Raw genomic sequence first — 16,340 nt, forward strand, 5'->3', positions numbered from 1 at the left:
GTAATGAAGAAATGACTTACCTCCTTGGCAAACCATGAACCCCAGATGCAAAAGAATAAATAATACCAAACGATTCATTCCAGTGGCCGTATAGTAGTAGATGAATTGGGTCGTTCCTCGCCAGTTCAGATCAGAGAGTGAATTACCTTCCGAGTGAGAGAGGTGCAGTTTTATGAGCAGCGGAGTGACGCAACATGCTTGACTCTCAATGCTTGAAATGGATTCCAACATGACTCATCATTCGCACGTCTACAGCAGTGCAAGAGGATGAAAACAATGGTATAATCGTTTGTTGGTATGGCGTAAGGTTACCTACTGATTATCGGATTATCCGATGTCATAAATTAATATCCCGAAGGCTGTCGGGAGATACGATAATAGCATCATAGTTTATTTATGTTTTGTCAGTTTATCATATTTTTGGTCACTTACAAATAGGAAGCAAAAGAAAACTTTTAATATAATAATAATTCATAATATTTGATACACCCTCAGTTAATGATCGGTCATTTCCCCGGATCAAACTGAAAATTGTATTTAAATTCATTTCAATTCGACTCAAATTCTGAAATAAATTAAAATTGTTTCTTTCCATTTTTTTTGTGGGGCGCCTATGTGGTGGTGTAATCTGGAGAAAGGGGGAAAGTCTCATTCAATGAAATTATAGGGGAAAAAAGGACAAAAGTTAAAATTATTAATTAAAATTATTACTTAATTATTAAAACACAAAAAAAAATACCGTTTTAATGTTAATTAAGCGATACTATTTTAAAAATTCAATCGATATTAAATAATCAACGTATTAGCTTTTTGTAGAAAATGTTTTATAAACATCTTTTAAAAAATGTATGAAACCAACATAAATACATTACATTTAAATAAACGTGCATATGTGTTTTAAACGATCCTTTTTTTCTAAAAAAAAAAAAAAAGATGAGTTTTTTGTCTTTATTATGCCTATCCTCGTTTTCTTTGATCACCTGTTGAAGTTCATTTCGCATGTAATGGAACTGCCACCTGGTGGCAGAAATGAAGACTCAACTGCGCAGATCCGCTAGCCAGAGAAACCTAGCTGTTTTCCTCATCATCTCTGCTGACTGTTACCTCGGGAAAACCTCACTCTTTCTTTATGATTATTTTGCACGAAATTTCCAGTGTTTCCCCCCCTAAAGACATTTGCCTTTGTAACTTTTTCAGTCTGTAAAACAGTGCTTTATTTTTATAGCCTATAACAAATTTACTCAACAATTAAGTAAAGTGAAATCCGTCAGCAATATGAAAAACAATGCACACAGAGCAGGACAAATTATACTGCTGGACGAGATGAGACTTTATCATCATAGGAAGCTTGTCGTAGTACCTCCTCCTCTTCCTCTTCTTCTTCTTAAAAAAATGATAGTCTGATAGAAGCGCACTCTCTGCATAGAAGACGATCGATTTTCCCCCTAAAGATTTCTGGCTTAGCGTGCAGTCCAGCCCAGGGTAAGATGCAAGGTTAATTACTCAGTCTGTTAGTTGTTTACTGCAGGTAAGCTGTCGCTCATTAAACATAAACGTCATGTAAAAATAGCTGTGCGAAGCTCGAGAAAAACGTCAGCTCTGTAAGTGTAATCTACGGACAGTTCAAGGGCAATTACATGTTTTAAAAAGTTTCGATTCGTTTCAGAATATGCTGTTTAAATGTCAAAAGCACATTTCCGTTCATCTAAGTTTAAACTACAGAACTGCTGCAGTTTTGTGATAGATGGGCACTGTTGACAGATGACAGATCTGTCTCAGATCTTCAGTCTTGAAACGTTTTCTTAGTAAGATCATAAATAATGAGTTTGGCGTGTTGTAGTTTTAATAATTTTAATAAATAACGGATTTGGAGGCAGAGTTTCATTTAATACAATTTTTTATTAATAGGGCCTATCCTACGTCAATAAAAAAGATCAGTATGCAATATATATTGTGTTAATGTAAATAATGAGAGTTTCGATTTGTCTTCATGTGTCTTTGTCATGTCTACGTGCCCATGTCCATTCCGCAGTGAAGTGAACGTGCTCTGGCTCAGTGTAAAAATTACACGCTCCGACGAGCATCAAAAGCGTCTTTTGTCACCCAAGGTCCAGTCAGGTCAATGACTGATTTGCGTGCTATTTGTGTTTTTGTGCCGTAATTTTTATGGAAGGACTAGCTTAGCTAATCAGAGAACCTGACATTCTCCTTTACGCAATGTTAGCTTCCGCTGGATTGCACAATATTCACTCCATAATACATGCAATTATAATGCTGACTTCTAAGCACATATGCTGACTGTCGTAGTCATTGCAGTTAACCAGTGTAGGTACATGTTACTTTTTGCTCAGAGAGCCTCAGAATGCAGCGCAGACTGTGGAAGTCAGTCAGACTTTCATCCTGCCACAGACACTGTCTCTGTTGACTCATTGCACACTTCCCGTCTTTAATATGCTTATTTTGACTCCTTTTCAGTCCATCTGTAAAGCCTACCCCTACTCCTTTCTCTTTCACATACACATACACAATCATGAAAAATTGTTTTTGAATTCTTTTTTTTGTGCATTTAGATGTCCAGTGGCATAGACACCTTCTCTGGGAGCAAAGTTCTTTGAGGAGTTCCTGGGATAACCGGACAGTTTTGTCTAATTTAGTGGTGAAGGCACCATGTCACTCACAGATCATCACATCTTTGTAAGTAAGAAAAAAAATCTCGGATTTATGCATAAGAATAACAGTAAAAACCAGTGGAGCGTGGCTTTCAAGATGGTAAGCCAAAACACAAGGCAGTTTGTCAGCACAGATGTTTTTGGGAAACCACTATTTTGGTTTTCCAAGAAATTCTTGTATTTTTGTTAAGTTTACACCGAGAATGCTGATGTGCATCAGTGTGGATGTCATGATATGTCATTCATAGCCTTTTCTTGGACAGGTTCATTGTGCATGCAAGGTAGATTGACCAATGTTGACTTATGAGTAAAAAGCAAAATTATGTGGACTCATTATGTAGCCTTATATGTAAACAGAAACAGAGAAATCATATGCTACCAGCCATACATCAAACTTTGTTTTATGAGGTCAAGCTCCACATAAATTCTCTTAAATATCAAGTTTAAGAGAGATATTTTTATGCTTCTGGCTAACTGCCTTAAAGTGACAATGTATTGGTGTGAAAAAGACATGTTAATCAGACCAGCCAACCACAGTGCACTTATGGGCTTCGCCACTTTTATCGGCACTTCCTAAATTTAGACATAGATATAAAGATAGAGATGTATTCAAATTTAAAAAGGTATAAACTATATTTCTTAAAGTCAATAAAAGATGTTTCTGTATTTACAATTATAATAATGATAATAAAGATTATTATTAGTAGTACTAGTAGTAGGGGAACAACTAGCAGCAGTAATGGTGGTGAGCTGAGCGTTCTGTGTATTTTTTAGGTTGAACAGCAAATCTCACACAAACTCAAAGTGAAAGTGTTGCGGGCCGAAAATGTCACAAAGGGACCTCTTGGAGACTTGTGTGAGTACTTATATTTTTTACTTTTTAAATATAAAGTTTAGGTACTTACAGAACAGGAATTGTACCTCACACAGCATAATGCATTGCCATCATCAGTTTTAAGCTACTAAACTCAAAGGAATAAGACCTGATTTGGGCATTTCACAGAATAAATCATGATTGCTTCTAACACACTAACTAAACACACTAACATGCTTGTAGTGGATACCCCCGACCCATATGTGGAGTTGTTCATCCCAACTTCCCCAGAGAGCAGAAAGAAAACACGACATATAGACAACAACATCAATCCAGAATGGAATGAGGCCTTTGAATTCATCCTCGACCCCAACCAAAACAATGTGCTTAAGGTAAAGAGAAACACAATTAATTTCTGTTCCAAATCTAAACGTAGTCAGCTCTTCTTCAATATCACTGTCATTATATTAGTGTCATTTGCTATTTACTACACAGCAGAGGAACAGAAATGAATATAAAAGGTGTAAAAATGTGTAATTTCTGGCCCACTAGTTGCACCAGATGGAAACTCAAAATGATTGTTTCCAAATAGGTTTGCCCTTGTTTACCATTGTTGAAAACATTAACTGTAGCTTAAAACTTATGGTATGTCAAGTGGCCACCCAAAAAACAGATCAATGTTATAAAGTGCCACAGAGTCAAAGTACATCAACCTCAAAATGTATCTGCATATTTAATTGGGATAGGAGAATGTTTTTTTTACAGTGAATAAATTACACACTTCCTGATTGCAGTACATTGACCATGACATTATGTTGCTTTAATAAGGTCTTGGTATTTCCAACTGCGTGTAGTAATTTGAACCTTCCTTCAAATCTTTTACGTTGATCAGTCTTTTGGAACGCACTGTTCTTACTTAGTAGTGCGTCAATTATATGGTTTCTGTCTCTTGTTTCCAGTTGACATTAATGGATGCTAACTATGTTGTGGATGAAATGTTGGGTACAGCTTCATATGACATCTCTAAACTTAAAGTTGGACAAACAGTACTGGTGTCATTTCTTATAGGAAAAGTAAGTTTTATCTATTCAAGGAGCACTTTCTCTTTAAAAGCACATGATGCATGAGTTGCTGATGTTTGCAGTTTTTAAAAAGAAAACTGATCCTATCATATTTACTTTTTATAGTACAATAGCTTATATATAGATTATTATATTGTCAAAATGTAAGAACTTTCCTCTTCTGCTGATGTAATTATGTATGTAATAATAATGTCTGTTACTGTCGTTTCACAGATGACCAATGTGTACTTAGAGATTTCCTTGGAGGAGTGGTACGTATCACAATGAACAAAACTGGCTTTTGTGAGTTGTGTACAATAAGATATAACTTTTATAGTTGAAGCACCACAAATCGGACTCTTTTTTTTCACTGTTCTCAGCTCAGCAATGGACCTGCGATTCAATCTGGATCTGTGCCCTAAAGAGAAGCTCTACAGACAACATCGGCACGATAGAGTCATGCTGGGCATCAAGAAATTGTTGCACATGGAGGAACCTTCCTCCCTCCCTTCCTCTTCTCATGAGGTACCACCCATTCATTGACTGCTTCCTCATGAAGGCTCATATTAGGAATCAGACTGATTCTGGTGCACTGTGATGATGTTCTTTGTTAATGCCATTGTTCTTGTGAGCAAGAGGGGTGCGGTTGCATGAGACACAGAACAGTACGTGTACAGTACAGTAATGCAGATGTCACCTTACTGTCATGAAGATAGAAACACCTAATGAAATACAGCAGAAAGCCAAGACATTCATGACACAATACAAAGAGAAAATGGACAGCTGAGTAGCACTGCTGACACAGAATTCCCTCAAACAGCTCAGATTTCCACATAACTTTAGGAAAGTCACCATCTACCAGATAAGTTATTTGGCAACATCAAGCAGCTTTGACAAAATACTCGAAATATTTGACAATTAAAGCTCTTAATAAAATAAGCACTTTGAAGACTGAAAGTGTTTTGTCTTTTGAATGGTCTCAGGCGCCCTTCATTATCAAGTTTCTGTTTTCTTTGGCACATTTCTTCTGCTTTGCTAGTTCAGTCTGGGCTCAGCATGTGAAAATTGAAAATTTCAATCTAAAGAGGAAGTGTTAGATAAGACCTGTGAGAACTCATAGGGTTTGTGTAATACAGGATGATTTCATGATCAAAAAACAAAATAAATAAATGAACCGTAGGCGGAAATGACAGAAGTTGAACTGCTTTTGTGCATTTAAATGGAATGAGTCACATAGTCAATACAGTTACATTGCTGTTAGAAACGTTAACATTATGGCTAAGGATCCAGAGCACAAACTCAAAGATGCTTCGTTGACATCTTGTTAGCATAAATATGATTTTCTGAAAGCTTCAGTCACTTTTTTGGCGTTAATAGTATGTAAACTGTACACATTTCTTTTTGATGTGTAATTATTTTTCAAAGCCAGTGTTACCTGGTACGTTTTCCTTGTTCTTAAAGACTCAATTAGTGGCCAATCTTTTCTTCTATGCTGTGATGTATATGACATGAAACAGACTATCAAAAAGACAAATGTAGTGCGGGCTCTTGGTTCTGTCCCTCACAGTTTGCAGCCAATTGTAAGAAAGGGGTGGGGTTTAAGTGGGCAAAATGATTGGAGATGTCCAGCATATGTCACCAGAGAGGAGTCTGTTGTTTCAGTGGAAAGGTCTAGTTATGATTTATTTTAATTAAAAATTAAAAAAAGTGAAAAAAGTAAAAAACATGTCAGATAATCAGATCTATAACATGCATTTAGATCCAAGAGCATGCAGAAGTGAAGTCATTTAACATCACATTAAAACATTTTGATTACTTTGGAATTAACTTTAGACAAGTTTTTTATTTTCAGTAACTATGCAATGATGTGAATGCAGCATAAATTACTGAAATCCAAGTTCAAGACAATTAATCCCAGATTGTTTGAGGACACTCTTTGCAGTAAATTGTAAGGTCAATTTTTTTGACTGAATTTTTCAAAAATACCCTATTGTTAGTATTTTGGTAGCATTCTACTTTGTTACTAATATTTGTGTTGTCTTTTGTGCAGGTTCCAGTGATTGCTGTTCTGGGATCAGGGGGAGGTTTCAGGGCGATGGTCGGGTTTTCAGGGGTTATGAAGGCTTTGTATGAGTCTGGAGTTCTGGACTGTGCCACGTATGTTGCAGGCCTCTCTGGATCCACCTGGTATGAGGACATTAAGCTTTTTTTATCTTTGTATATTCATCTTTTCAGTTCCTACTCAAATGCTTATTTGCTGTTGTGTGTTTCACAGGTACATGTCCACTTTGTACTCCCACCCAGAGTTCCCCACTAAGGGCCCAGAGCAGATCAACCAGGAGCTGATGAATCGTGTGAGCAGTAACCCTCTCCGACTACTCCTTCCCAAACACATCACTAACTACGTACATGCCCTGTGGAGCAAGAAGGCCACAGGGCAGCCTGTTACCTTTACAGATATCTTCGGGATGTTGATAGGTGAAACGCTCATTCCCTCTGTAAGTATCTGATCTTTTGGAGAGTTTCCTTTGTTCCTGCCTTTTACTTATTCAGAAATACACAATGCCGTCTGGCAAAACAAAGGCTCCATTTCTCTTTCTGCTTTTTCAACAGAGGATGGACACCAAGTTAAGTGAGTTGCAGGAAAAGATAAATGAAGCTCAGGCTCCTCTGCCCTTGTTCACCTGCCTGCATGTAAAACCAGATGTTTCTGAGCTTAAGTTTGCAGGTAAAAGGGCGCATATTTACATTTTCATCCTTATTTTAATCTGTTGGTCAATTAAAACATTAATGCAAATTTTTTCTTATTTAGTATCTGTGCATGCATATTTGTGTCAGAATGTCTATGATTGCAATGTCAAGAATAGCTGATTATTTTCTTTATGACTTCAAAAATCCATTTCCATTGTGGCAACTAATTGTGTAGGGTAATAAAATACCTTGGAAATATACAAAGACTATTATCAGCTACATTGTTGTCAGTGTGTTCACTGAATGAATGGAGGGGATGCCATTTATAGTAGTCTGACCTGTTGAACTGCCTGGTGAGAACCCAATTGCGTCAGCAGATTAGTGTAAGAATGTGAACAAGTATGTAAAAAGTCTTTTTTTAGTTCAAAGAATACTTGTATTGTTCTTCTAAAGCCCTAAGAAAGCCCTGAAGTGCCACACGTTTTAGTCGTTTAAAGGTTTGTCTGTCAGTCTGTATTTGAATATAGGCCTCCTAATTCTGTTGTAATTGACTGAGCAGGTCATGCCTCGTGAGCTGTTGGCAGCTCTTTCTGGTTTAAGAAGTAAAGAATGGAAAATTGTACTTAAGACCTTAAGTAAATAAATGAATCTTACCTAAGAACAGAATTGCATCACATGTGAGCTGCATTTTAAAGCACATGGCTGTTTTAATAGAACATAAACTCATTTATAATAAGCATTTTTTCAGACATCACACCTCTCACAGGTATTTTGTTTTTGGTATAAACATGCATCAGTGCAGTTTGTATAACTGCGGCTAAATGAAAGCAACTATTGAGACACTGAGACACTCAAGGGAATCACCCTCACGTCACATCTCATTGAGAATAATCCTAGGAGACGGAATGACATCCGAACCACTCCTACCTCCACAATAGACTAAAACTGTGATAACTGTCAAAACCTCAGACTTCGATGAATAATTTTTGTCTGAAAAAGCGTCAGTCAATTTTCTGCAGGCCCACTCACACAAAAGCTATTTTCGTTTAGTTGATTCATGCATCTGCCTTTGTCAAAAGTGACATGCATTATCAACATTCTCAGGAAGCTGAAATCTGAAACACTGCTTTCGCACATTGCCAGAAACTATTTGAAATATGCAATTTGTCATTATGTTTCTTGGAACCTAGTGTTGGTCTGATGTCCGAAATTATAATTCACCCGTATATAATTTGGCTTCCTCTTATTATTGTTATCATTAGTGTTTATTTGTTGTCATGGGCATGTCTTGCAGTTTTCTGTTGGTTGTGGATATATTTCTATTGTCGTTGTGTTTTGATTGGCGTGTTTTAACTGACAGATTGGGTGGAGTTCAGTCCGTATGAGATCGGAATGGCTAAATATGGAACCTTCATGACCCCTGACCTTTTTGGAAGCAAGTTTTTCAGGGGTAACGTGGTCAAGAAGCATGAAGAGAACCCTCTTCACTTCCTTATGGGTACAGAGTCTTTGTTTTCTGGATTTCTCTTAGTAGTATGCAGAGAATCATAAGAAAGTGAAATTGTCAGTGTTCTTATGGAAATAGTGACACCATATAGTTGGAATCTTCACAGAGTCAAAAATCACCTGATTTAAGGGTGTTGGTTCAGTCATTTACAATATTCCCATCCTTATTGCATCATAAAACAAGAAAAGCTAGTGTTGCACACACTCAAAATTCAGGACAGTCATTGGGAGCATAAAGAAACATTCTTTGAAGGGTGTATCGCAAGATAAAGTTTCACTGCAGATTTACGGTTTATTTTTAAAACAGTGATGTGAAGATCTGCAAAGGTATTTGATTTCTGCTGTTTTAACCTCACATCCTCTATAGAACCTTAGTTTTAACAAAAAGTCTAATTTTACAATTTTATAACCTTGGAGAATAAAGACGATGATTGGATAGATTTTAAAAACAATTTTATACTTTGGGAATTTTTTTTAGGACCATTAGGATTTATTTATTTATTTATTATTATGTTTTATTTTCATTATTATTATTATTAGCATTAATTAATCGTCAAGTACAATTGTAAAACACAATGTTAAGTATACGCCATGGTAGTATTTGAGCTTAATTTTGGATTTAATTTCTTTTCTTTTCTTTTTTTTTTACTTTTGATTTTGAGGTGAAGAATGGTCAAATAATACATCATCATGTTTTAGTATATGGGATACAGTGTGTTTGTAAATGTTGCACAGGTGTGTGGGGCAGTGCCTTCTCTATCCTGATCAACAGAATTCTGGGATTCAATGATGTGAACAATGGCAGTACAATGGAGGAAGAACTAGGTACGATCACCAGCTTAATTTCAGTTTCACATTGCCCTTCTACTCTTTCTAATGAAAACACGTCTGTTTTCATCTGCATGCCACACAAATTTCCACAGATTTGTGTAGAATGTGAATGTCCTTCATTAAAAAAGTTATTTTCCCCTTGTGTGTTAAATGCATGTATACATATTAATAATATTCTTGTTGTGTCAGAGTAGCAATAGTGGAAGAATATGTTGCAGAATGATGGTGCCTTTAGTGTTTGCATGTGTGATGTAGGATGGCATGAAACTTTGTTGTTATCAGATAGCTACACCAATGTGTGGTTACTAATGAACCTGTGCTTAAATAAAGCAACAGTTGTGAAGCCCACATCACATGCAAACATCCTGGCACACACACTCATTCTGGGATGATCTGAGAGATTGTGATAATCTCAGGAAGACATCTGTTGGAGCTGGTTTGCACTGTGGCTTTGATGCTCATTTGCACATTTCTTCTACAGAACAGATCAAACCGGAACACATTGTAGGAGAGGACAGTCTAGATAATGACGAAGACCCACATAAAGGTGAGATTTTACAACATCTACACTACACAGTAAGTAGCTTAGTGCAAACATTTCGATGCCACGGACCCCCAAAATGCCCTTGGAGGAATCTCTTTCCTAAATTATAAAGGCAGGTATATATTTGCATGTATAAAGACCAAATTTATGCCAAGAAAAAATAAAAACATTTTAATTATGTGCAAAATATTATTTGGAAAATATTACAATAATAATGTCAAATTTATTTTAATTAAATACTTTTATTTATTTATTTAATTGTAAAAATGTTTTTATTTTTTCTATGAGCTTTTTTTTTTTTTTTTTGGATCCCACAGCACCCTATCAAAATATCAGTGCAAATCCTTAAATATAATAATAATAATATAATAATAATAATAATATGTTTAATTTATATAGCGCCTTTCCCAAGCTCAAGGATGCTCTACAAGGTACACCAAAGCAGCAAATACTGATTACAAAGAAACAATTTCATTGGACATTTGCCCAATTCAGTTACAAATAATGCAGTTGCATATAACACAGATTATACAAATACACAATGTAAATTAGCGATAGTGTTGATTATACAAATAAGTTTTAAGCTTTGATTTGAATTCACTGAAAGAGGTGACTGTTCTGAGTGCCAGGGGATAGTGATGGGTCTAGAATGATACCTAAGTTCCTAACAGTAGCCGATGGGAAAATAGAAATAGCGTCAAGGTCAAAGCTAGAAACATCAATTTAATTTTTTATTAGAGATGGGGGACCAATTATTAAAATTTCTGTTTTACTCCAGTTCAGACTAAGAAATTTTGAATGTAGCCAATCCTTTAACTCACTGACACATGAAGATAAGGATGCCATTGAATGGGTAGAATCTGGTTGACAAGCAGTATATATCTGGATGTCATCGGCATAACAGTGGTAGTTAAAACCATTACGACGAATTATTTGGCCAAGAGGCTGAATGTAGAGGATGAATAATAATGGTCCGAGAACTGAGCCCTGGGGAACACCCTGTTTGAGCAAAACAGTGGGAGACTTGGAATTGTGCAGTGAGATGAAGTATTGCCTATCTGTGAGATATGAGGAGAACCAGGATAATGCAGAACCTGAGATGCCAACCTCTGCAAGGCGAGATAGTAATATCTTATGACAAACAGTATCAAAAGCTGAGCTGAGGTCAAGTAATAAAAGACGGAGATATTATTCAAACCAGATGTACAGACCAGATCAAGTGTATGAACATGAGTGTGAGTTGGAAAGTTAATGTTCTGAACAAGATCGAAACAGTCCAGTACAGTCAATAGTTGAGTAGTATTAGAGCAGACAGTGTCAACATGGATGTTAAAATCACCAAGTAAGATAACCTGGGATGACACAGCACAGGCTAACGTTAGTAATTGACTGAGTTCTGAGAAGAATTCAGTTTTGTGAATGATTTTGGTTTTGTCTTACACCTGCAGAGTACGAGTATCAGGCGAGCTGGATGCAGCGCATGGTTAGCTCTCTCCTCAGCGACTCAGCTCTTTTTAAAACACGAGAAGGCAGAGCAGGAAAAGTACACAACTTCATGCTGGGCTTAAACCTCAACAGTGATGTGCCACTTTCCCATTTCAATGAGACCGTCAGTCCCATGGAGGATGAAATTGATGCGGTCACAGGTATGAGTTCATGTTTGTTATGGTCATTTTTAAGTTTACTGAATTAATCAAGTGTTGCCTTATTGTTCTTTTCTAATTTTGGATGCTTCCAGACCCATTTGAGTTTGACCGTATCTACGAGCCGTTAGACGTAAAGAGCAAGAAGATTCACATGGTGGACAGTGGCTTGACCTTTAACCTGCCTTATCCTCTGATTCTAAGGCCTCAGAGAGGTGTTGACCTCATCATCTCCTTTGACTTTTCTGCCCGGCCGAGTGACTCTAGTCTTCCATTTAAGGTTAGTACATGGGCTATCAATTCAACATGTTAATTTAGTGTGATCAATTATAATAAACAAAGAAAGATAATCGGAAAAAAAAAACACAAGTAATTATCTGTATATCAATTTAGTAGTATAAAGAACCTTGCCACAGTAAATATATGTGATTTACTTTTATTGATTATTTAATCTGCATATGATGTAAAATCATGCACAGACAATATGCATGACACACAGGTTTTGTAAATGATTGTTGCTTTGTAGGAACTTCTGCTAGCTGAGAAATGGGCACGAATGAACAAACTTCCATTTCCCAAGATCGACCCAAAGGTGTTTGATCGGGAGGGGATGAAGGAGTGTTATGTATTTAAGCCCAAACAAGGAGAAAAGAACTGCCCTACTATCATCCATTTTGTCCTAGTCAATATCGAATTCAGGACGTTCAAAGCCCCAGGTCAGTGTTCTTTGTGTTCGCGTCTGTGTTCTTAGGGAATCTTTTATGAAAAAGTTAGCTTTGCATATAAAATGTCATTAAAAGATCAGACATCTCAAATTAGTCAAGAAAACTAAGAAAAGAAAGAGATGTTTTAAAAGCGTGGTGTATATTGAAGGTGTTCCACGTGAGACGGACAAAGAGAGAGAATTTGCAGACTTTGACATCTTTGATGACCCAGAGACGCCCTACTCAACCTTTAATTTTCAGTATTCCAATCAAGCCTTCACCCAGCTACAAGACCTTATGGAATTCAACACACTTAATAACATAGAGGTCAGTTCAGCTCAGATACTTTACATGCTGATTTATACGTTTTCTATATTAAAGGTAGGGTAGGCGATTTCATAGAGACTAGCAATAGCAAGCTATCTTTGCAAGCATAAGATCCCACCCTCCCTACAAATCACTCTCTAAAGCCATGCCTCCTCCAAAACACATGAACGCTCACAGACAGACCAGAGGCTAAGCAGCAACACGATGAGAAACGCCGTTGGTGGAGGCTTGAATGCAACGCTGTCAGATTACCTCATATCTCATTCACCGGTGAGAAAACATTACAGTACAAAGTGCATAATATTACAATAATAACGCCTTCCATTCTCGCTCGGTCTGCAATAGCGTAATGTAATACATATCATGTCTGCCCGAGCAGGGTGCACGGAGGTATGCAAATACATACATTAATGGGCAGGTAGGACAGTCTATCGTAGCCCTCAGCTCGGACCGAGGGATATGATTGGATGAACATTTTTTGGTCCTATGCCTTCCACAGACGATATAAATACATATAAATACATTTAGACCACTTAACTTAGTGATTGCTATTGGGATGTGAAAAGACTTTTAACCAGCATAACAAAAAATGTTTTTGAACCAAACCACCTACCCTGCCTTTAACATTCAACTTAAATTAGATTGATAATACTACTTTGTTCTCGTAGTTTCAATGGGAAACAATATTTTAGAGAATAATGTTTGCAATGTATTACAGTTAGTTGTAGCATATATATATATATATATATTTACTGTATATATAATTTGTATTATTATATTGTGCAGGTTTGTTTTGAATCAGTTTCTAAACCTCAATGTTTCTTTTGCTTCATGTTTAGGCTTGTTTATGCTAGTCACATTTTTAAATCCTCTATCACTGTTTATCTAGGTCATCAAAGAAGGCATAAAGGACAGCATCTTGTATAGGAAGGAGATTCCATCTCGCTGCTCTGCCTCTCTTTCTCTCAGTGAAGTGCAAAACAAAAAACACCTGAAGAAGGTGCCCAAAGGACAAGCATATCAATAAGCAGGCGAAGTATGATGACAATCTAGCCACAGGAAGTTTAAAGATGTCACACATCTCATCATGGAAACAATTGTTTGTTTGTTTTTTAACTGAAAAATAACCCCACAAACTGTGAAACCAGATGATCTGGTTTGGTCCCCAGAACATTCTCATGTAGCCTTTTATGAATAAAAAGAGAACTGGTGAGTGACACAATGAAAACAGCATTTACAGTCTAATAGTTAACATTAGATTGTGTGGGTGTTTTAGTCATTCATGAACTTCTATCAAGATTTCTATTAAGATACATAATGTCTATTTAAGGTTCAGAGAGAGATTTACATCAAGTTAGTTTACCCAAAAAATAAACTTGTCATAATTTTCTCATATCATATAGCTTATGCCGCTCTAAACATGTACATTTAATTTCTTCTTCAGAAGATAAAAGATATTTAGAAAAACACTGGGGTCCAAACAACATTGACTTTCATAGTACAGACAAATAAAAACAATGAAACATTTTTCTAAATATATTCTTTTATGTTCCACAGAAGTCATACGGGTCTGAAACAACATGAGGGTGAGGAAATGATAACTGAATTTTCTTTTTTGGTTGAACTATCCCTTTCAGTGCAAAATGATCCTTTGATTATAATAATCGAAAAGTTCCTTTAGGCTTTTGGTGTGTTTGTTTATGTTTTAATGACAACTGCTAAAACAACATCATATGAGTCCTGATTTATGTTTTATGAACTGAGGGAGTGCCTCGACAAAAGAGCAACATCCTGAGGTACAAAACAAAACATGAAACCATGGCAATCCCATCACTATCCTGCTTCAGTCGGTTGAACAGGTGTTTATTTGAAGTTTTTGCTTAGATGCAGATGAAGTTTTTATTTCAAGCTGTGGCATTTCCCTTTCCCCTTAACTGAGAACGGGGAAGTATTGTCTGTTAGTATCTGAGTGTAAGGGAAAAGAAAAGAAAAGGAAGTGTTAGTTAATCCTCAAACCAACACTTCAATATCAGGACATTATGCACCTTTTTTGTTTTTGTTTTACACAGTACAATAAGATCATGAAGGTAGCACAAAAACACTGATTTTGTAATATTGACTCCACTATACCTGCTGCATCTGTGAACTTGATAGATAATATAAACTAATGAGGAATGGCTGTTTAAGATGCAAGTGTCATGCTCCATCTTAGTATAGAGTGTATTTTAACTTTTTTGCCCTTTTTTGGGATTATCTTGGAAGGTTATCTGTAGTTTGTACTTGCAGACTCACCTAGTATTCATTTAGTATTTATTCATATAACCATGAATACATATGTTTGGTGATGGAATTATAAATCAGGCTTTAAAAATGTGATTGTAAATATGTGAACAATGATTTATTGTCCTTATATTACATCTCAATGTTACGTTAGTCAAACCAGACGTGTTTTGAGACAACATACCTTTGTAAAGGTTTGAGGCATTCTGAGGATCTGATTTCAGTTGACTTTTTATATATTAGAAAAACACCTGAATATTTTAGCAGATGCACTTATTCTCAGCACTGATCTACTTTAGTCTCATCTTTCACAATCACTTAAAATCATACTGATAGTTTCAAAACATACCAAGTAATATTATATTCCAATATGTACATATATTATGCAAAATATGTACCATAAATATCATAACGCCTTTGATAAGTGCCACTAACTATGTTATTTACCATACGTAGAAAATTTCAACAAGTAATTTTCTTTTAACTGTAGTTTTGACCGGACAGAGACCATTTACTGGCAGTACTGGTTAGGTTTTAACCTAGAAACCTAGTAAATATGCATTTCTGAGTCTAATCATGGAACAAAACAGTATACAGGTGCATCTCAATAAATTAGAATGTCGTGGAAAAGTTCATTTATTTCAGTAATTTCAGTAATTAAATTGTGAAACTCGTGTTGAACTTTTCCACGACATTCTAATTTATTGAAATGCACCTGTAGTCATTCTCACTGCATAACTCTCATGGTTTCATTGTTAAGTAAGCATATGTTGTACAACTGAAACCACAGTATATCAATGCAACATCCATTTTCCCTTCTGGCCTTCCCAGAAAGCACTTCGAGCAATGAAAACATTACAGATAGGCCAACAAGGGTTGGGTCTCTGTAGTCAGAGAACCAATTTAACCAAATTAATGACTGGGTGTCAGATAAACTCCATCTGAAAGGTTCCACCGACACACTGAAATTATCAAATAATATGGGGGAATTCATCATACACTCCACCACACTATCTGCATTCTCATCTTGGGTTGTATCATGAGCCGGTGAAAGAGCTGACATAAATCAATAGCCAGAGAGCAGATTACCAGCTTTTACACCCTTATAGACATAGAAACGTGTAGATAAAATGAAGGTTGTTTATTTGGACATATGATGTTTTGAGGTTTCTCTTAAAGGGATAGTTCACCCAAAAATGAAAATGTTATGTTAATCTGCTTACCCCCAGGGCATCCAAGATGTAGGTGACTTTGTTTCTTCAGTAGAACA

The 16,340-nt window shown here is 36.2% G+C and overlaps 2 protein-coding genes and 1 long non-coding RNA gene across 4 annotated transcripts in view; 1 reads left to right on the forward strand and 2 right to left on the reverse strand.

Moving 5' to 3' along the window:
* LOC107696154 (prostaglandin G/H synthase 2-like) overlaps window positions 1-130 on the reverse strand; it is a 3,667-nt gene extending 3,537 nt beyond the window's left edge. Inside the window, exon 1 of the mRNA XM_016496357.1 lies at window positions 21-130. Within this exon, the coding sequence (XP_016351843.1) occupies window positions 21-78 (58 nt within the window). The 5' untranslated portion in view covers window positions 79-130. The remainder of the gene's footprint in view (window positions 1-20) is intronic.
* A 1,263-nt stretch (window positions 131-1,393) lies between these two features.
* Window positions 1,394-14,289, forward strand: LOC107696149 (cytosolic phospholipase A2-like). Of its 2 annotated transcripts, XM_016496349.1 has the most exons (18): window positions 1,394-1,482; window positions 2,571-2,694; window positions 3,444-3,525; window positions 3,727-3,875; window positions 4,443-4,556; window positions 4,779-4,816; window positions 4,925-5,069; window positions 6,595-6,731; window positions 6,820-7,042; window positions 7,158-7,272; window positions 8,596-8,733; window positions 9,477-9,566; window positions 10,054-10,119; window positions 11,565-11,762; window positions 11,855-12,039; window positions 12,286-12,475; window positions 12,633-12,790; window positions 13,680-14,289. In XM_016496349.1, the coding sequence occupies exons 2-18, from the start codon at window positions 2,668-2,670 to the stop codon at window positions 13,815-13,817; spliced, it is 2,193 nt and encodes a 730-aa protein (XP_016351835.1). In that variant the 5' UTR covers window positions 1,394-1,482; window positions 2,571-2,667; the 3' UTR covers window positions 13,818-14,289. The 2 variants fall into 2 exon arrangements, with proteins under 2 accessions (XP_016351835.1, XP_016351836.1); XM_016496350.1 differs by lacking the exon at window positions 12,633-12,790 and having other exon boundaries at window positions 13,680-13,801.
* Window positions 14,290-14,433: 144 nt separating this feature from the next.
* LOC107696182 (uncharacterized) overlaps window positions 14,434-16,340 on the reverse strand; it is a 3,284-nt gene continuing 1,377 nt past the window's right edge. Inside the window, exon 3 of the long non-coding RNA XR_001635063.1 lies at window positions 14,434-14,755. This is a non-coding gene — a long non-coding RNA (uncharacterized LOC107696182). The remainder of the gene's footprint in view (window positions 14,756-16,340) is intronic.

This window comes from Sinocyclocheilus anshuiensis, unplaced genomic scaffold (assembly GCF_001515605.1).
Source record: "Sinocyclocheilus anshuiensis isolate Anshui unplaced genomic scaffold, SAMN03320099.WGS_v1.1 scaffold306, whole genome shotgun sequence".
Classification (NCBI taxonomy): Eukaryota; Metazoa; Chordata; class Actinopteri; order Cypriniformes; family Cyprinidae; genus Sinocyclocheilus; species Sinocyclocheilus anshuiensis.